General features: G+C 38.9%; 1 protein-coding gene across 2 annotated transcripts in view; it reads right to left on the bottom strand.

Moving 5' to 3' along the window:
* Positions 1 to 5521, bottom strand: part of MINDY4 (MINDY lysine 48 deubiquitinase 4) — a 77349-nt gene extending 71828 nt beyond the window's left edge. The window contains exons 1-3 of one of the 2 annotated variants that reach the window (XM_064703809.1): positions 5339 to 5521; positions 2553 to 2672; positions 1346 to 1548 (exon numbers count right to left, since the gene is read on the bottom strand). In XM_064703809.1, the coding sequence (XP_064559879.1) occupies positions 1346 to 1548; positions 2553 to 2672; positions 5339 to 5401 (386 nt within the window). In that variant the 5' untranslated portion in view covers positions 5402 to 5521. The remainder of the gene's footprint in view (positions 1 to 1345; positions 1549 to 2552; positions 2673 to 5338) is intronic. The other variant, XM_064703810.1, reaches the window with a different exon arrangement.
* Between the last annotated feature and the right edge of the window lie 16495 nt (positions 5522 to 22016).

Consider the following 22016-nt stretch of genomic DNA (forward strand, 5'->3'; position numbering starts at 1 on the left):
GCAAGGACTGCTACTCCCAACCCAACTCCACATAACCCTCACTGCCAAAGGGTGCTGGCTCAGAGGCTGTTTTAAGTTACAGACACTCACAGCAACCTCCCAGAGCAAAGTTAAAAGCAAATCAGACTCATTAATAATGAACCAATGCAGAGTCATGTCTGATTAAACTTTCCACCCCTGACAGCATGGTTAAAAGTTACACAGGTGGTTGAAATTAAAGCTGATTTCAGGCACTGCCTGGCTGACCTTGGCAATCCCTGGTTTTCCCTTGCCCAGAGGGGATGGCAAGGGTGAGAATGAGCCTCAGGGCAGAAGGCAGGGTTAGATGGGATATTGGGAAGAAATTCTTCCTTGTGAGGATGGTGAAGCTGGCATAGGGGTCCCAGAGCAGCTGTGGCTGCCTCTGGATCCCTGGATGTGTCCAAGGCCAGGTTGGATGGGGCTTGGAGCAGTCTGGGATGGAATGAGATGATCTTTAAGGTCCCTTCCAATATTAACACCACTTAGCACTGCTGTGCCCTCCCAGAGCAGTGTCAGGGACTCCCCTGTGGGAGACATCCATGAAAAGGAAAAAAAAAAAGAGGAAGAAAAAAAGAAAAGGGGAAAAAAGCCTTTGCTCTGCATCCTTTTCAAGTGTTACTTCTGAGCTCAACTTAAAACATCTTGGCTTTCTTCCCCTTTAAGAAATGACTTCATGGGTTTTTTTCAGGCACTGATGCTCAGACTTGGCTGCTTTGAGCATGTTGCATTTAGGATGAGGAACAAAACCTGATTAATTCCCTCAGGGTGGAGGCTGGGAAGCTGAATTACACTTGTGTGCCCATTTTAAAAGGTTCCTATGGAAGTACAGAGCTGTTAATCCTCTTTGAGGCACCAATAAATGAAAAACTTGGTTACATGCTATTTTCAGGTATTCTGCAAGGTCTGAACCTGCACTATTTTAACAACACTGAATTTAAGACATTAAAACTTGTTTTTGCCTATGTAAGGCATGAATATATTCATAGTTTGAGCACAGGTGGTTTGTTTTACCTCCAAACCTGCTTCAATTTGAGTATTTCCAATGTAAAAGGCATGAAATCCCCTATTTCAATGTGCTTCAGTGACTGAAAGATGCAATTGAGTTTATCAGTCTTCATAATTAGCAGGCAACATAAAAGATCATTTTTGAAGGGTGGCTTGCACAGGAAATATTAATAATCTAGAAAATTAAGTTTGTGTTACGAGGACAACGAACAAAACAAAGTTAGCTCAAGATATAAATGATAAAACATTTAAAACTCTTTCCTTCATTAGGAAAAAACAAGTGAATACACAGAGATAAGAGAAATAAATCAGAGAGTACCTGGAGGGCTGAGTTTTGCTCTCATCCAGAGCAGTGGCATTGCCATGGTCCTCATCCAGGGGGTCAGGAGGGTGGGATGCTGAGCTCTTACTCTGAGGAGCTGCTAGAGCAGAGCTGGAACCAGAGCTCCTGGAAGTGCCACGGTGCTCCAGGAAATAATTAGTAATAATTTCCAGCAGCGTCTTCAGTGGGTTCTCCTTTGCCTGGCCAAAAAGAGAGATAAAATGTGGGAAATTAATCTGTAGGGAATTCTCCAAGCCTGACAGAAGGCTCACACAGTGTGTGCAAACCTTGAGATGAGAAATGCTGACTGGGAAATGGCATGGAATAGCACAGACATTGCTGAGAGAGAAATGGAACCAGGGACAAGCTTCAAATAAGACTGGATACTTTGGAGAGATAGAACTGTGAAAGATGCATTGTAGTGAGACCCACGAGGGGTAATTTTAGATTATTGGCTTTGAGGCATTTACAGCATGGTGTGGCTAAAGCTGATAGGCCAAGAAACTATTTATAATCTATTGTAATTAGGAAATAGTTGGGTTCTGATTGTGATGGCATGAATTATAACATCTGTATTGTCTCACCCTTCACATGAGACTGAAAATGGAATAACCATTTAACCATGAAAATGGTTTTTAAAACACCTCTCAGTTGCCCCAGCTCTGGGTCAGAAAAGGGAATAATCTGACAATAAAGTTCTTGGTGAGTATTGAAATGCTGTGTTAGTCTGGCTGCAGGGCATGATTTTTACAATGTAAAGCTACTGAACATTTTAACTGTTTCCCAGAGTTACCTGAGGTGCATCCCAGGAGTGACTGTACAACCAATCCAGGGAAATGGAAGATGGCAGCTAGGGAATGTCAAGAGCTCAAAGGTGCTGCTGTGTTAAGTGAAGGAAGCAGGACACAAAAAAACAACCTGTCATGGTGACTTCTGATTCCCATTTTAGCTAAATATTCCCAAGTGAGGAAACTGTGCTAGAATGCACTGGGAGAGGGTTTTTTGAAGTGGCATTTATACACTTTATATGAAGATACCAAAAGCATTGTGGTGCCTCAAGTTATGAGTGAACTGTTTTATTGCATTTCCAATGATAATAAATACCAGAAGTGTAATTTCCATCTGCTGTGCCAAATATAAATGGAAATGCAGATGGAAATGGGCATGCAAGGACACATGCACATGGTGCCAGGTGTTCCCTCACCTTGTTCTGTTTGTACAGGGAGTGCAGGTGCAGGACATTCCTGAGCTCATTCCTGTTGTTGATGCTGAGTGCAGAGCGGGGAAGCTCCCGGTCCATGGTGCTGATGGTTTTCTTCAAACCCTGAGGAGGAAAAGTGTCAGAGGCCAAAGCTTTTACTCTGGGTTTTTGGTGGGTGTGACATGAAACTTGTGGATGGCAGTAACCAGGAAATCCTCAGAACCTGTGCTGTAATGGTACAACCTTGAATTATAGCAGCCCATGGATGTGAGAATCATTGAGGTGGCTACGTGAGATGGAAATTGCTGAACAGAGAAAAACAAAAACCTCTATGCAGGTGACCTCAGCTGCTAAACAGCCTCCTAAGACTGATGGTCTGTATGAAATGCCCTGAGCTGAAGTTATTACAGCCAGCCTCAGGTTGGAAATTGTGGGAACCCAGAACATCCCTCTGGCTGTCCTGGACTGCCATGACCCCTGCCAGGGGGCTCAGAGACCCTGGCACAGAGCCCAAAACCCCTGTGGGTTTGATTATGACCCGTGGAGCAAGTTACCAACCCTATAGGAAGACCAGCAAGCCACAACAGTTTATGTAGAATGATAGTGAATTTATCACGGGGTGGAAAAGTAGATTTTGGGGTTTTTAGAATGGGTGTTCAGGGGACAAGATGGAGGGATCTGGGCATGTCCAGCCTTTCTCCTTCTTCTTCTTCTTCTTCTTGGCCTCCATCTTCTGCTGTGATGTTGGCACTTTTAGATTGGTTTAGAGTAGGAGCTCACTGTCTAACATAGGTGATAGGTATTGGAAAGTAATTGTAAATATTGTACATGTAGATTTTAGTATAAAGACATAACACCACCCCAGGGGCAGGCAGAGTGCCTGGAACTGTCCTGCTGGATGGACCTCGGCAGGGCAGGAGAACATTTTTTTATAGATAAGGAAAAATAAACAACCTTGAGACCAAGAAATGAAGAACTCCGACTCATTCAAGTGCCCACGCTGGGAAAAGAGACTTTTAACATTCTTGGGGTCACAGTGACCCAAAAGATCCCGAGAGGAAACCAGCCAGATCTCCATGGCATCAGCTAGTTTGGGATCTTCAACTTTCAGTCTGTGGTCAGCACCCATGGGAACCTCAAAGATAAAACCCATGAGCATCTCACTTTCTGGGGGGAGACACTGATTTATTGTGAGTCAGATCCAAAATAATTTGAGTGGTACAACACCAGGCTACTATTTTGAGAGAGAAAGCCCTGATTCCTTCTGTGGAGGGTTATTGTCACAACAAAGGATTTCTTCTTCTGCTGACAGAGCGTCTGGCTTGGATGTATGAAATTGAGGGCAAATTGTGGTAAATAAAGGATCATCATCCCTGTAGGCTCTGATGTGCATGAAAGATCTGGGGGGAGCAGAAGCACAAAGGATTATCAATGCCCCTTGTTTTGAAAATGTGAATTTGGAGACAAAATGCAAAACATGAGACTGAGGTTTGTGTAACACTTAATGGAAGAGTGGCTGCTTAATTTCTGACATAACTCCTTCCTGACACAGGGGGTCCAACATCAGCAACATTTCCTAAGGATTGAACATAAATACAAAGTAATAGGTGCTGCTACATGGAAATGTGAAGGTGGTTTCCCGTCTGCTCAAGCCCACACTCCCCACATGCTTGTGTAGTCCAAAATTCACTTTATAGTATTACATTTGTGACAGGTACAATGGCTTCTTTCCTCCCCTTATCTCAATTCCTTTCCCAACCACCAAAAAATGGGGCTTCTGCTGAGTTATTACTGAAAACTGGGGGGGAATGCATGTTACCAGATTCTCTAAAACTGTAACCTTTTGCCTTTTAAAAAAATTTAAAATACTATTAAGATTATATAAAATATAAATATATTTATATATTATTTTTATATCTATTTATATATTTATATATACATATATACATTCCTATATTATAAATATATATTTCTATATTATAAATATATATATTTCTATATCATAAATATATATATATATTATGGCTATGATAGATATATATGATCTATTTATATATAGATATATTATATGAAATTATATAAAATAATTACAATTAATATAATATGGTATAATATAATATAATATAATATAATATAATATAATATAATATAATATAATATAATATAATATAATATAATATAATCTGGTATAAGTATAGAATATATTTATATATAAATGAATAGAATATATTATATATAAATAAATATATTATATTATATATTATATTAATAATTGTATTACATATTTTATATTTTTAAATAAAATTATATAAAAATAATTTTAAATATTTTTTTTTAATTAGGCTTTGTATGCCTCTTGCAAACACAAGGACAACAGCAAAACAGGCAATTAACGATGGAAAAAAAAGAAAAGAAAATTTAATTTTTTTTTTTTAACCCAAAAACCTGCAAACAACACGAAAAACCAAACTGAAAGTGCGTTTCTCGATTTAATTCCCAGTCTCGCAGGCGTGCGCGGGTAAGGATGGGCTTCCCCCGAGCAGGAGGAAGCAGCTCCATCCCCGGCAATAAAAGGGCACTGTGGGAGATGTAGTCCAGCCGCTCACCCCGGAGCCTCCCCCGTTGCCACCCAGCTGATTTCGGTCCGGATAAACCCCCGAGCATCCCTGAATTCTCCTTTTCCCGGAGCATCCCTGAATCCCCCTTTTCCCGGAGCATCACCGAATCCTCCTTTTCCCCTTTTCCATCCCCAGCGGGGCTCACCGGGCAGGAAAAGCACACGAGTTTACCTTTCTACTGAGAAACTCTCTCACCAGTGATGCGGCCACTTCTTGCACCAAGGCGTTGTCCATGTTTTAAGGCGAAAGAGGCGGATTTTGGGTGCGGGACGGAGCCCGCGGGGAGGCGGCGCTGGGGACCGCGGCATGGGAAACGGGGAAACACGGAGCGCTCCTCCCACGGCACAGAGGGAGGGATGGATGGAGGGAGGGATGGAGGCGGGGGAATTTGGGATGGAGGGAAGTTGTAGGGAACGGGAAAAAAAAAAAAACCTGCAAAAAAAAACCCCAAAAAACCAAAACCAAACCAATAAAATCAAAACCAAAACATAAACAAAGCACAAAAACCTCCCAAAAACCACAAAAAACCACAAAAAACCACCAAAAAACCCCAAAAAAAAACAAAAAACAACAAACCCAACAAAACCCACCCCCAAAAAAACAAAGAAAAACCAAAAAACACAAACACAACCAAAACAACCCTCCTCCCAAAAACCACGCATACAAGAACCACAAAAAACCCACGCATAAAAACCCACAGAAAAACCACCAAAAAACCCACACCAAAAAACAAAACCAAAAAAAAAAAAAAAAAAAAAACAAAAAAACAAAAAAAACCAAAACAACCCTCCCCCCCACAAAAAAACCCACAAAAAAACAAACCCAAACCCACAAAAAACACAACACACCAAAAAACAAAAACCAAACAAAAACAAAAAAACCACAACAAAAAATCCAAAACCCCCCAAAAACCGACAAAAAACGCACACAGAAAAAAACCAGAAATAACTCCCCCAAAAACCACACCAAAAAACCACAAAACACCTCAAAAAAGCAAAAAAACCAAAAAACACCACACCAAAAAAACCACAACTCCCCCAAAAAAACCAAAAGAAACACAAAACCCCTTCAAAAAAAAACCAAAAAAACCTCAAAAACCCAAGCCCCCCCAAAAAAGCACCAAAAAAACCAACAAAAAAACCCAAAACGGCAACAAAAACCCAAGCAAGGCTTAAATCTGAAATAAAATAATTAAATGATAAATTATGTTGTAAATGACAAATACATTTACTGGTTTTCGTATTTATGTGTTGAGTTTTGTTCTGCAAGTTTTAATTGTGAAAAATAGAATTCACTGCTTAGGATTTTGAAATTATTTTTATTATTAAAAATATGATTTTAAAATAATTATTATTTAATATATTATTTTAAAATAATAATTAATAAAATATTATTATTGTTATTATATTAAATTATTTTAATAATAATAATAATAATAATAATAATAATAGCATTAATAATCACATTATTAATAACATTATTATTAACGTTATTATTAGAGAATATTTCCAGTACTGAGGTGCTCCTGGCCAAGAGCCAAAGAACACACCTGGCTCTACAGACACTGTTATTTTATGTTGTTACATCACTAACATCCTTAGATATTCATGTGTTTCAGGCATTATTCAAACATTCTTTGGAACTTTCTGATATTTTGGGAACCCCTTTGTTCACTTGTCCCACTCAGGTTTATCTGCATGACATCCTGGGTGTCAGGTCAATATATTTTATTTCTTCTTGTGCCTCCATCCTGCTGTTTCACATTCTCTGATAAGATTTTAGTGACCTCCTGAACTTTAACATGGTATTCTCTAATTGTCCTCTGGTGCTCTGGTTTGTGTCAGGATTATCTTATCACTTGGACAGGTTGGTCAATGTGGGATCTCAGCACCTCAGGACTGAGGTGCCGAGTCACCGAGAGCACCCTTGGGGGGCTCGGGAGTCCTGGAATGTTCCAGAAGTGTCTGGTGGCTGGACTTTGATCCTACACAGGAGACGACACCTGTATGAGGATAGGAGGGTTTCACCGGGGTGAATGGTGAAGGGATTGGTTAATTAGAGGGTGAAACACAGGGTTTAGGATTTATGTAAGAGAAGTAAGATGGAGGAATTGGGGCGTGTCCTGTCCTTCTTCTTCTTCTCCTCCATCTTCTGTGGTGATGGTGGCACTTTGGGATTGGTCATTACTAAAAGTGCACCGGGCAATAAGGGTGAAAGGTATTGGGGAAAATGATAAATATTGTACACGTAACCATGGGTATAAAGATAGGTGACCGCCCGGAGGGCAGGGAGTGTGCTTATGGCTGGCTGCTGAGCAGAGCTCTGTCGGGCCGAGAGAAAATCTTTTAGATAAACAATTAATAAACACCGAGCCCGAGAAAAGAACTGAAGCCTCTTCTGCTCCTTTGAAACGCGGGCTGCCCCAAGGCCACCCCGGGCCTTTCCAGGCCCTCCAAACAGCCGAAAACCGGACAGGTCAATGTTTCACTGGTTTTAGTTACACAAAAACCTTTTCTTATTTTTTTATTCCTTACGTTTTGCTAAGGCCTGTAACACAATAAATTCATAATTTCCATAATTCCATCATTTCCATAGTTATTATATTCATTACACTACTGTTTCTATGAGCAATACAGTGCCGACTTAAGCTGATAGATTATATTATACTAACACCCATCTAAAAGGAGTTATATTTGATACTATTTCTAAATACTTAAAATCACTAACAACATGCATAAGCTAATACATAAATGCAAAAACCAATATTATGTGGTCATTTTTCACATGATTGATGACAAAAATCCTTATATAGTTAGGATTTTTTATTTGTATTTATTTATTATTTCATTTTTAATGATAAAAATAATAAAATATATATTATTTATTTTATTGATATATAAAATCATTATTATTTGTATTATTTATTTATATCAAAAATAATAACTATTACAAATAATAATTTGTAATTACTGCTTTTTGTTATAGATACATATTATAATATTGGCTTTTTGTAAGTATTAAAATGGATTTTATATCTGTAGTGCTAAAGTAACTTTCTTATAAAGACATAGTTTTTTTTCTCTTGCTTATTAAAGTTAGACATAGTAGTGAAATAGCTGATATATGTGTGTGTTATAGATACATATTATAATATTGGCTTTTTGCAAATATTATATTTACAAAAATATCATAAATACAAATAATATCATATTATTATATATACAAATAATATTATTATTTGTAATAATTTAATATAATTATAATAATATAATTATTATAACTATTACAAATAATAATTTGTAATTACTGCTTTTTGTTATAGATACATATTATAATATTGGCTTTTTGTAAATATTGAAATGGATTTTCTATGTGTAGTGCTAAAGTAACTATTATAAAGATATAGTTTTTATTTGTCTTGTTTATTAAAGTTAGACATAGTGAAATAGCTGATATATGTGTGTTTTATAGATACATGTTATAATAATTGCTTTTTGCAAATATTATATTTGCAAAAAAATTATAATACAAATAAAATAACATTATTTTAGATATAAATAATATATTACCATTAATTGCAATAATTATTATAATTATAATAATATAAATATAATTACATTTTATACAAATAATAAAATATCATTATTGTAATAATTATTATAATTATAATAATATAATTGCAATAATTATTACAAATAATCATGTGTAATTACTGTTTTTCGTTATAGATACATATAATATTGACTTTTAGTAAATATTAAAATGGATTTTATTTGTGTAGTGTTAAAGTAACTTTGTTATAAACATATAGTTTTTATTTCTCTTGTTTATTAAAGTTAGACATAGTGAAGTAGCTGATATAAGTATGTGTTATAGATATATATTATAATATTGGTTTTGCAAATATTATAATATAATTATTATTACAAATAAAAATTTGTAATTACTGCTTTGCCTTATAGATACATATTATAATTTTGGTTTTTTTGCAAATATTAAAATGGATCTCATATGTGTAGTGTTAAAGTAACGTTTTTATGAAGATATAGTTTTTATTTCTCTTGTTTATTAAAGCTGGACATAGTACTGAAGTAGCTGATATAAGTATGCATTATAGATACATAATATAATATTGGCTTTTTGAAAATATTGTAATATAATTATAATAATATAATTATTATAATTATTATAAATAATAATTTGCAATTACTGCTTTTCATTATAGATACATATTATAATATTGGCTTTTTGTAAATATTAAAATAGATTTTATATGTGTAATGTTAAAGTAACTTTGTTATACCGTTTTCATTTCTGTTGTTTAACTTTTAACCATGTGTGTGCCTTTAGTAAAGTGGTGCTCTATGAGTAAAGCTGCATAAAACAAAAAAAAGAAAAGAAAAAAAATTGCAGCTGCTAAGTAAAGCTGAATTTCTCACACTGGCACTGTCTGGGGTGGGAGTTTCATCAGCTGAGCCTTTCCTTTTAGGTTAAACCTGCATCAGGCAGTGATATAATGTGGTCAAGGCTGAGATTGTGGTGCCACTTTTGGGCCAGGGGAGCTGATTAAAGTACCCTGTGCCCCTGGGGTTGAGATTCCACAGCCTGGCCACTCTCTTCCAAAATCTGGCCCCTCTTGTGTGGGTCATTTTCCCTGTCTGTTCCAAACTCGCCCTGCTGTGGCTCCTGCTGTTCTGTCTCACCCCTGAACTGAGCCCTCCAATGTGAGTGTTTTACTCTGGGTTTTACTTCCCCCACATTCAATACTTGCACACAGCCTGCAAAGCCTTCCCAAGTCTTTTATTTCACTTTTTTTCAATTAATCATGAACAGACTCCATCCAAATCCCTCTGAGGAACAGGGGATCAGGCAGAGTTTGAGGTTTTATAGTGGATGCTGCTCCAGCATCATGTCAGGCTCAGGTTCTCACTGCAGTGTACCTGACCTGCCTTGCTGTGTCCCTTCAGAGCTCCCCAAATAATTCCAGATGTGTTGTTAAGCTCAATAACTTTTCTTAGTTACATTTCAGAATATAGTAAGTGTTCCCAGTGTTGTTTCATTTATCTCTGGGCTGTGGCCCACTTCCTACAGCCTCCAGCCCTGCAGGCTGCATCCCTGCCCTGGGAAGGACCTTCTGGAGGCCAAATTGTGCAGATTTTCATTAGAACTGAGTCTGCTGCCAAATTAAGCTGAGTCTGAGGTGTTCAGTTTTCTGCAGAGCTGCTGTGGTGGATTATAGGCTTGGTGTTAACCACCTGCATGACTTTTGGAGATGAGATTCATGTTCTCTGAGATTCCCCTTCTCCAAGGCCTTCAGAATGATTTTTGGATGCATTGGGTAGCAGCATCTGCAGAGGTGTGATGCTCTTGAGGCACAGAGGTGCCTGCCTACCTCATCCCTGTGGTGCTAAGATTTGATTATTCTCCTCCATGTCAGTGACAGCAAGACAAATTTGGCAGCACAATGCTCTGTGTGATGCTGTTCACAGGGGTTCGAGGATGAGGGAAGAGACGAGGATCTGACTCCATGTTTCAGAATGTTTGATTTATTATTTTATTATATATATTATATTAAAACTATACTAAAAGAATAGAAGAAAGGATTTCATCAGAAGGCTGGCTAAGAATAGAATAAGAAAGAATGATAACCAAAGCTTCTGTCTCAGACAGAGAGTCCGAGCCAGCTGGGCTGTGATTGGCCATTAATTAGGAACATCCAACATGAGACCAATCACAGATGCACCTGTTGCATTCCACAGCAGCAGATAATCAATGTTTACATTTTGTTCCTGAGGCCTCTCAGCTTCTCAGGAAAAAAAATCCTAAGGAGACGATTTTTTAGAAAATATCCTGGCTACAGCTCTGTAATCCACAGACAATAAACCAGTTTACAATGGTTCCACTGAGAAAAAAATCACTTTTTTCTTAACTCACCAGCTGCATCCCACCTGCTCCACTTTCCCAGGTCCTGCAGAGCTATTCCTGAGGCATTTCCCACACATGCTTAATCTCTGTCTGTGCAGAGGGCTGAGCAGCCACACTCTGGGGATGTGGCAATGTTGTCTGTGCAGGTCTGATAATCAACAGGAACTGGGGCTGCCTTGTGGGTTTCTGCGTTTAACCAGTCCTGGATCTCACAAATGTCCCTGTCCCTGCTCCAAGGTGGTGGCAGTCATTATTGGCCTGTGGCAGTCATTATGGCAGGCACATGGAGCTCACCTCCTGTCACTCACCAACTGCAGGACAATCTGGTTGCTTCAGCATCACCAGCTGCTGATCATATGCAGTCGTGTCTTGGTTTGGAAAGACAGGAGTCTGCTAAGGAAGTCAGGAGCCTCCCCTGAAATGGAGAATTTAAACCCTCCCCACGCCTCCAAATTGCTATAAATTTTAAATTAAGGGGCTCTCAGGCAAAAAATATGGGAGCAGGAAATAACTGTTCTTTAATAGGGAAAAAAAAATAAAAAGGCTAAAATAAACAATGCAGTACACTAGAACAACACTGACAGAGTCAGAACCCAACCTGACACCCTGTGGGTCAGGGTGTTGGTGGCAGTCCCATTGGAATTGTGGCTCAGCCCTCCTGCAGTGTCAGGGGTGGTTCTGCTGGAGCAGGGATCCTGTAGAGAAGGATGGATTCTTCCTCTGAAGATCCAGTGGAAGGAGAGGCAGCTGCTGTTCCTCTGGGGAATCCAGTGGAGAAGCTGTGCTGGTGTCTCAAAACCTCTGGATTATATCTGGGTAGGAATGCTTGGCTCCTCCCTCTGGGCTCACATCTCCCAATGGGATGCTGTAGTTCTTATCAGCCATGCAGTGACACTCAATAGCTGTTATCAGCAATGTCCCCTCCCGAGGGAGGAGTGAATGTGGTCACTCAAAGAGAGAGATAAGGCAAACTGCCCACTTGACAAAGATAATCTGCCATACAGATGGTAATAGAATACATCTTGCTTTGCAATCTGGAACAAGTCTAAAACATTCTTCTGGTTAGGAACTAAGGGAGGTGCTTCCAGAAATTTGACAGTTCCAGCAATCCAGCTGGAAGGGAGGATGAAATGGAAGGTCTGGAATGACTCCTTAAAGTTTTCTTTGAGCATTGTGGTATCTGTAAATACCATTATTTTCCAGAGTAGGTAACACTCAATGAGTGTAATGGCTCTGACTTTTTAAGGGGCAGCTGTAGTTGGCTGAAAACTTTTTGGTAGAGAACTTAGAATACAATAAAGCCTGATACTAATGCAAAGTAATTAGAACAAAAGTAATTATGTATAGTTTGTGTAATTGTACACAGCTAGGTGCATGCTGCAGTTTGTTGGCTCCTTTGTTCTCTGCTCTGTGCTTTGCAGAACATAATTGCACTTAAGCTTGATGTTTTATGCTCTGTTTAAGGTGATCTTTATTGCCTAGTTAATGTTCCTGTGGGTTTTTGTTGAAATGCAGAACATTTCATTGTATGTAACAGCAGAAAGTGAAATGCATTAGAAGAAATTTAAATGTCAAATCCAGCAACTTTTTGTGAACAAAAGGCATTTTTGTAAACAGTGGGGTTGGAGAGAGGCTGATTTGTACAGGAAAGAAATTGGCTGGTATTTGTGGTGATGAACAAGAAAATTGGTTGATCACCTTGTGTTGCAACCCTGGTTGCTGAGAATTTCAGATTTCTGTGCTGCCAGGCACTGACCCCCCAATAGAACACTGCACTGACCTGAGGCCATGGAGAAGCTTCCAAAATGGAATGACAGAACTGGGATTGTGGGTGTGGAGTTTGGATAGAAGTGTGTGATATCACAGGGTGGGAAACTCAGAGTTTAAGGGTTTAGAATACAGTAATAGATATAAAGCAAGATGGAGGTTTTGGAGTGGAGGCTGGTCCTTCTTCACCTTCTTCTTCATGGGTTTGGGTGGTATTTTTGTGTAACCTTGTTGCCAAAACATTTTTATTTTGGTCCACACTTGTTTCTTTTTCTATTACCTGTTTCTTTTTTTCACCCCTTAGCTTGCTCAGAGGAGCTGGGGGGGAAAGGAGTTAAAGGCATGAGAAAGAGGCAGATGGGTCAGACCTTTGAATATACACAGGGCCACAGAATAGAGAGTAACTTACCTGGGACAGTAGTTGGAAATAAAGCTTAATAAAGCACAGGACAGACTGCACTGACCTGGGGCACAAAGACCAACAGCCCTGGCTGCACACAGCCAGCCCCTTCTAACTCCTGACCTTTCTCTTTTCCTTGTACTGAGGTACCAGAAATGTGACATTACCCGATCACAGATCATGGGGATGTGACCTGATGTGATCTAAACCCCTCAGAACCAAGGGGGTGAATAATTCCCCTCATCATTTCTCCTCAATTCACAGGCCATGCTCCTTTTGGATGCTGCCAGGACCCATCACTTGCTGACTGCTAAGAGCTCCCCCTCCTTTCCCACAGACTATTCCAAATCACCACCATTTCCTTCATGCAGAAATCTGTTCTGGGAGGACTCATTTCATCATTTCCCCACAAACTGAAGGGAAGATGATCACTTTGTGGGGCCCTGGGTAGAACCTTTGGCCTCTTTTTGAAGCAGCTGAAACATTTATCTTTCATCAGTGGCTGAGGACCTCCTTGGATGCTCACAACTGGACAGCAGCCTTGCCATGACCTCAGTCATGGGTGTGAGAGGAGCAGCACTTCTCTGAGCCCTTAAAATCTTCTCCAAACATGGACTGTGTGTTCTCTGGCTTTTCTGACACCATCTCCACCTGCCTTGGCAGCATTTCTAAATTCCTCCATTGTACCCTGCAATCTATCACGGAGCTCCAGTCATTCAGACCTCTTGTGTTGATGTTCTCATGGTGCACCTTGACTGATTGGACCAGAATCTGTGGTGAACCAGATTCTTTGCTTCTTAAAAAAAAAATTACTGTTTGTAGCTATAATTTCACCCTCAATTTAAATTTCCTTCCTTTGTGTCACCTCATATACAGGATTGATCTTTGCATGTCTGCATTTTATAGATACAATTTTCTTTCCTCTATGATTCATGTTCTTTATTCACATGAAGAATTTTCTCCTGAGTTTTAAAGGTGCCTTCTAACCCAAACCATTCCATGATTCTATGATGCTCGTGTTCCTTGGAACTGGGACTGACCTTCTTCTGTCTAATTGTCATACAGGTGGGTTCTCCTGTGGAACTTGGAAGTGTTTGTGAGCTTTTGTGTGTTCTTTGTGTGTGTTCTTGGTCATTTGAGGTCTTTGGAAGCAAGGATTGGGAGCTTTGATAGTCTTTGTGGGTCCCTTCCAACTCAGGGATTCTGTGATTCTCAGTAGATTGACAGTAAAGATGCTCCTGAGTGGATTTACAGAGGTTTTCTGGATGGCTTGGAAGCACCTTGACTGATTGGACCAGAATCTGTGGTGACCAGATTCTATGCTGCTTAAAAAAAAAAAAAAAAATTATATATATATTATTATTTATATATATAATATATTTATAATATTATTTATATATATAATATATTTATATATATTATTTTTATTTATATATATATATATATATATACTATATGTAGCTATAGTTTCACTCTTGATTTAAATTTCCTTCCTTTATATCACCTCATATACAGGATTGATCTTTACATGTCTGCATTTTATAGACACAATTTTCTCTCCTCTGTGATTCATATTCTTTATTCACATGAAGAATTTTCTCCTTGTTCTTTATTATTTAATGCAACAGCACCTGAAATGCTCCATTTCAAGCCTTAAATTAACCTTGGATGTGAGACATAGATTTGCAACATTGTACAAGGGAAGAATCTTTGTTAAATGATTGACAGAGTCTTTTAAAGTGGTGCTTAAGCTCCTGGAGGCTGTGACACCCCCTCCAGTTTATAGAATTTGGGTTTGAGCAAAATGATGCATTTAGCTTGAACTTGGCTCATTAGTGCTGGTATTGATTAGAAAAAAAATCCATTTCAGTTTTGCAATTGTACATTTTACTTAAAAATGTACAGTAGTTTGTGAGCAGGGATACAGGGAATGCTGCTGATACAGTGAAATAAAAAAGAATTAAATGAGGGAAGGTGTTTTTGGGGTGAGTGACCTGCCCTTGGCATCAGCTTGTCAGGTTCACATTGCAGAGAAGGAGAATCAGTTCTGGGGGTTTATTGACACCTTTGGTTTGCTCCAATAATTTTAATTTAATTTAATTTAATTTCTTTTTTATCCCCAATATTTTTAATTTAATTTACTTTATTTTTAGTTAAAGTATGTCAGAGATGTGGGAATCTCCCCAAGGTCTATGTCACAAAATCCCAGTAAAGAAATTCACTGGGTGTTTTGGCTACATTTTCTCCATCAAGCATTTCTGGTGACTCCTTAGCTGACCTCCTGCTTTAATGCTTTTCAAGAACTTCTTACCATGCAGTTGAGTGTCCACTTAAGGTGCTGTTCAAATTAATTTCCATCCTCTTAATTTCTTGCTTAGCTTTGACCTGCCATGTTTTATGCTTTTCTGCTCTCTGCATGTGGACAAGTTTTAAACTTCTTTAAATTCTGACCTTTTCCTTCAGCCTCCTGAACTCCCTGTTGAGCCAAGCAAAAATTAATTGGATTTTCTTTCTTCTCTTTTCACCTTTGGTCTGTGTTTTATCTAGCCTTCTAACCCAGTATTCTGTGTAGTCTTTAGCATGTTTGTAGGTGTGACAGTTCCTGCTTCAGGAGCTGTTCTTCTCATTATTTTCCTGTCTAATAGGCTTATTTCTACATTTTTACATTTCTTCACTTTTTTATCTTGTGCTTTTTTCCAGCTCTTTTCTACAGCAACCCAATTTTGTTGTGAGCACCACTAGAAAACTGCTTTTCCAGTGATTCCACTTGAACTGCTTTCCAAGCACCACTTGAGTTCTAAATCCAAAGCAGCATCTTTCCTGTGGATTCCTGTGTAGTTTCTTTGAGAAGTTTTGGGTTTGCATCTCATCCTGAAGAGCTGCTGACCCAATTTGGGTATGGGTGATTTAACTGCTCTCCATCCAAAATTTGCCTTTTCTGTGCTCAGCATTTCCTGGTCACTGTCATTGACAGTGGGGATCCAGTTACAGTGTTAAACTGAGATTATGGGATTCCTTGCCTCAAGGGTTCTTCCACACTTTTCCTGTAATATTTTCATGCTGTTACACTGCAAACATATATAATTCTCCAGGAATTCAAGCAGAGCACAATTTGCCTGTTTGAGGCTGCTGCAGCCCCAGCCCTGGGAGCCTGCTCTGGCTCTTCCCTCCAGAGAATCTGTCATTTCATTTCCAAAATTTTCAAAAAGTCATCTTGTTGCCTGTGTTTATCAGAGCTACCTTCATTTAAGCGTTGGAAATCAAAGGTAGAAATGACTGGAGGAGTAAAACAACAACGGCAAGAAATTTCATAAAGCTTTTCAAGGATGAGATGCTTGAAAGCTGTTAACACTGCTTTCCTGCTCAGGAGTGCTGCTGTGAATCTGTGCTGCAAAAATTAACCTGTCACAATGAGATGTGAAGAATGCACTCTTAAGGAAAAAAAAAACACTAAAATACCTGCCACACTCTGAACACTTCAATATCAAGGTAATTTGCTGCTACTGTGCTGACTGAAACCAGCAGGATTTGAAATGTTTGACGTGGATTCAGTTTATCTTGTTGTGTATTGTTCAGTCAGTGTTGAATCATAGAATGGATTGGGTAGAAGGGACCTTAAAGCCCATCCAGTGCCACCCCTGCCATGGGGACACCTTCCACTGTCCCAGGCTGCTCCAAGCCCTGTCCAACCTGGCCTTGGACACTTCCAGGGATCCAGGGGCATTCCCAACTAAGAATGACTCCTGATTAAGCCTCACTGTCTGGAGTGGCTGGAATTCCATTGCCCTGCTGACTGAAATCCCTCTCCAGACACTGAGCATCTTCTCTTGGATGTGATGGATTGAGGTTCCCTTCTCCCAGTCACTTTCGTTTCAAGCCATTATTATTATTATTATTTTTATTATTATTATTATTGTTAATGGCCATGATATTTTAGACCCTATTATTAAAACAAATCAAAATACCTGTTTTGATAACTATCATGTTGGTTTGGATTCCTCCAGTGTGCTTTGGTTAGTATTTCCTTAAGAACTTTTTGATGCTGGATTTAAAAGCTGTTTCATTCTGTAAAAAAGAGAAAAGACATGGCACCAGCTTTTTCTTCTTCCCTAACATTCTTCCCTCCCCATTAATTTAGGAGGATTGGGAAAAAAGGCCTTCAAAACCCTTCACTTATACACTGCTAGCCTTGGCTGCATCTTTGTGCAGTTCTGAGTATTTCAAAATAACAAACAGCAAACAAGTAATCACAGAAGCACCAGCCACAGTTTGAAATACAGCATCCCCATCCTTTGTATAACTCATAAACTGTGAGCTCTAGCACTGTTTCAATCTGAAACTTCATCCATCTTTTTGTCTCACTCCTCTGGTGAAAGAGGACTAGTTTAATGGAAATTTCAGCTTTCTATTACAGAAAAGTTATGAAACACAGCTAAAAATTAAATTTCTTAGAAGAAATGAAAGCCAACAATATGTACTTGCCCACCACTGGGTTTTATAATTGCATCCAAGGCCTTGAGAGGAAGCAGCTGTGTAATTTATAATATTGTTGTAGTATTCCAGGTAGGAATATGATGGATGCCTTGTTCTTCCTGAGCCCTGTTGTTGAGGAACTGCTGGAATCCTGAATCATTGTTAAATGTAGCATGTGTGTAATGACATGTGTGTCTTTTGGGTACAATGCTGTTATTAGTTTCCTAATTTCAGGTTGTCATATCCCTGTGAATATTGCATTTTAAATAGTTAAAAGCTAATTTAGTCAAAATCTCTGGGACTATTTGCTAATACAAGGTGTTAGAGAGCAGGAGGAAGAGATCATTGTCTTACCTTAAAGCTTGGAAAATAGTTATGAACAGATGTTGGCCACGATTCTGTTGGAAATGTGGAATCAATGCAGCTGCACAGTGGGGCTGTGCTTGGAGCATTCCCACAGTATCTGCTAGCAGCAGGATTTGCTGCTCTTTCTTTGTGCAGCCCTTCCATGGTAGCTGACAGCCTGATTTTCTTGTATTCTCCCTGTTTTTATTCTATCCTGTCTTATGGGCAACCCTCCTGATGTCTGCTGAGGGTCTCTATGTGTGACAGTGCTCACAGGGGTCTCAGGTTGAGGGAAGACACAAGGATTTGAATCAATGTTTTAGAAAGCTTAATTTATTATTTTAAGATATATATTACATTAAAGCTATACTAAAAGAAGAAAATATTTCTTCTTATTATAAGGGATGTGATTTGCCTATTAATTAAAAACAACTTACATGAGCCAATCACAGATGCCCCTGTTGCATTCCACAGCAGCAGATAATCAATGTTTACATTTTGTTCTAGAAGCCTCTCAGCTTCTCAAGAATAAAAAATCCTAAAAAACCCATTTTTCATTAAAGATGTCTGCGACACTCATGGAAATCCAGCCATCCCTCACTGTGCTATTTATCCACTTTTCCACTGTTATTTTTATTCAGCAGTTTCTAATGTTGTGTCCAATAGTTTTTCATGGTCTGTTCATCTGGCTAAACCTCATCCCAGTGCCCCAACTTCTTACAGACCTCAGCAGAAGCATTCTGAGTTTGGTGGCTCTCATAATTTTCTTTTTTTATAGCATTCTGCCCCACAAAGACCCACAGAAACTTTGTGGGAAGATTTCACTGCTACTGAATTATGTCCAGTGCCAGACAATGTGGCTGCATAGAAAATCAAGAATGTATTTTGGTATTTAAATAGGAACTGGTGCTGTTGTCAGGAAAATAATTAACTCCAATCCAGCAGTGAACAAGAACATCTTTTGGCACACAGACTGAGAAATAAACAAAATGCAGAATAAATTAGAGGGACTGAACACCCCCTCTGGCTGTCAAGTCGGATTTCAAATGTCCTTTTTCTCTTTTAAGGTTTTTCCCTCAAGATACAAGATACGTTGAATACAAGAATGTGAATCAGAAGAACACAGGAGATGTTTTCTTTTTTTGTGCATATCATTGTCAGCAGAATAAGATGTTTCCTTGTCCCCATCAAGCTTTTGCTGGCTTTGATGGGATCTCTCAAGCCCCCACTTTTGGCTAGCCTTGCTCTTAAATCTCCTCTGTAAAACTTTATTTTTCTTACAGGTCCAGTTGCTCTGACTGAGATAAAAAATAAGAGCTTTTTATCTGAGATTTAGATTCCTTTATTTTTTCTTTTTCCTTTTTTTTTTTGGTAGGTTTTTTTTTTTTTGTTTGTTTGTTTTCCTTTAAAAGGGATTTTTAAGAAGGAATTAAGATGGAAAAACCACCTAGCTTAGTCACAGGTCATGCGTGAATTGAGACATTCTTATCAATCCTTCAGACTTTTAGCTGTTGCTTTTCTTCCCCTTCCTTTCTTCTCTCTTGTGTCTTAAGCTACAGAATAAAATCCTCATTAACAATTTGCTAAAGATTGTCCATGATAAATGCTGCTGTTCTTGGAGCCTGCAAAATAAACAGTAATTTACTGATTTGATATTAATTAATTGACAACAAAATGTGCATCAAAAAACACTGTTAAGAATGAACCAAAAACCTTTACTTCTCAAAGTTTTGCCCTCAAATTTCTGAATCCATCTCAAGCTTTTCCTCCTCCTGTGGGTTTTGAATTCAGGTAGGAATTATTATCATTATGCCAAGTTGTTCAGTTTGGTTTATACACAGTAACACCGAGGCATTGGCACACTGAGTGTTTTTCTTCCTGGTACCATCCTGTTGTCCCTTTTCTAAGGGAAAGAACAAATTTCCTGCATCTTTGGAGCAGTTTTGTCTCAGGTAAATGCCAATGTTCCCCCACCATCCCTGCAGGGTGGCTGTTCAGTGCTCTGCATGCTGCAAGAATTCTTTTCTTCCCCTAAAATAGTCCAACCACTTTCTGACTATTAAGGAATTCACCTGCTGTGGTGAATTGCCTTTTTATTTTTTTCTTGGCAATGAGCAAACTACAGAGTATTTTACATCTGCCCCTAAAAAGCTGTAGTTTTCAAATGCTTGACCTTCCATCTTTTCTTTTTTTCTCCAAATTTGCAGCCCAGTGCACGCTTCTGTTGGAATTAAAGTCTTTACTGTCCCACTTCTCCTGATACTTTCTGTCCTCTTCCTGAAGAAGGTCACCTTGCCAATTTACAGGGGATAGGCAGTGTAAAAACCATGGGTCTATTATTTATTTTTATTTTTTTCTCTCTAGGCTGGTCTGTGTGATCATGGAGTCCCAGAATGACAGAATGGGTTGGGTTGGGATGAGTTAGTTTGGGTTGGGTTGGGTAGGGTTGGGTTGGGTTGGGTTCGATTGGGTTCGGTTCAGTTGGGTTGAGTTGGGTCAGATTGGGTTGGGTGGGGTTGGGCTGGGATCAGTTGGGTTGATTGGATTGGGATGAGTTAGGTTGGGTTGGGTTAAGTTGGGTTGGGTTGGGTTGTGTTAGGTTGTGTTGAGTTCAATCGGGTTGGATTGGGTTGGTTGGGTTGGGTTGGGTTAGGTTGGGTTAAGTTGGGTTGGATTGGGTTGGGTTGGGTCAGGTTAGGTTGGGTTGAGTTCGATTGGGTTGAGTTGGGTTGGTTGGGTTGGATTCAGTTGTGTTGGGTTGGGATGAGTTGGGTGTGATTGGGTTGGGATGAGTTGGCTCGGCTTGGATTGGCTTGGAATAAACTTCAAAGATCATCCAGCCCCACTCCTGCCATGGGCAGGGACACCTTCCACTATCCCAGGCTGCTCCAAGCCCCGTTCAACCTGGTCTTGGACACTCCCAGGGATCCAGGGGCAGCCACAGCTGCTCTGGGCACCCTGTGCCAGGGCCTGCCCGCCCTCACAGGGAACAATTTCTCTTTAATATCTCATTTAACCCTGCCCTCCTTCAGCTTAAAATCATTCTCCCTTTTTTAGGAGAATGACTTTCTCCCTACATGCCCTGGCATTGACCCATCTGCCTAAAATATGTTATTTTATTAGGAATTAAAATTTAAAAGGCACAAAGAGGAAGAAAAATTAGAAAGACAGCTGCATGTAGGCTGTATTTATGTAAATGGACTCATTTCTAAAAACCAGGTCATGAATTAATTGAGAATATATTTTGTAGAAATTCCACATGAAATGCTTCAGATTTTTAGCTGTTGCTTTTCCCCCCTCTCCTTTCTTCTGTCTTGTGTCTTAGAATAAAATCCTCACTAACAATTTGCTAATGATTGTCCATGGTAAATACTGCTGTCCTTGGAGCCTACAAAATTAACCATAAATCAGTGATTTGATATTAATTAATTAATTGATACCAAAATGTGCATCAAAATACTGGAGTATGTCCATTTTGTTGTAAAATGGGAGAGCCAGATGAGGAAGATTTTGTTAAACACTACTGGAAAGAAATCAGAACTTAGGTAAGGAAATTTTTGGCTTTTGTATAGACAAGGTGCACAGCTAAAATGATTTATGAAAACACCAAGTAAAATATGTAGGGTTTTTTAGCTCCTCACTGCAGTCTGATATTGAAACACTAGGGAGAGCTCCTGATTCATGGTTTCATTTTTCCAGAGGCTTTTTTTGGAGAGCTGAGCCTCCTCATGTTCTCCTAACTGTAAATAAAAGAGAAACTTTCAACAGAATATTGCCTTTTACTCCATATCACAACAAATTTGTGGTTAGTTAAAGTTGAAATGTAATTTAATACAATTATTAAACAATTTTGTCAGTAGTGAATTAACAAAACACTGATTTTACAGCTCTTCATCTGCTGCTTATCCAATTATTTTTTCTTACTAGTAACAGTTGCAG

This window comes from Zonotrichia leucophrys, chromosome 2 (genome assembly GCF_028769735.1).
Source record: "Zonotrichia leucophrys gambelii isolate GWCS_2022_RI chromosome 2, RI_Zleu_2.0, whole genome shotgun sequence".
Lineage (NCBI taxonomy): Eukaryota > Metazoa > Chordata > Aves > Passeriformes > Passerellidae > Zonotrichia > Zonotrichia leucophrys.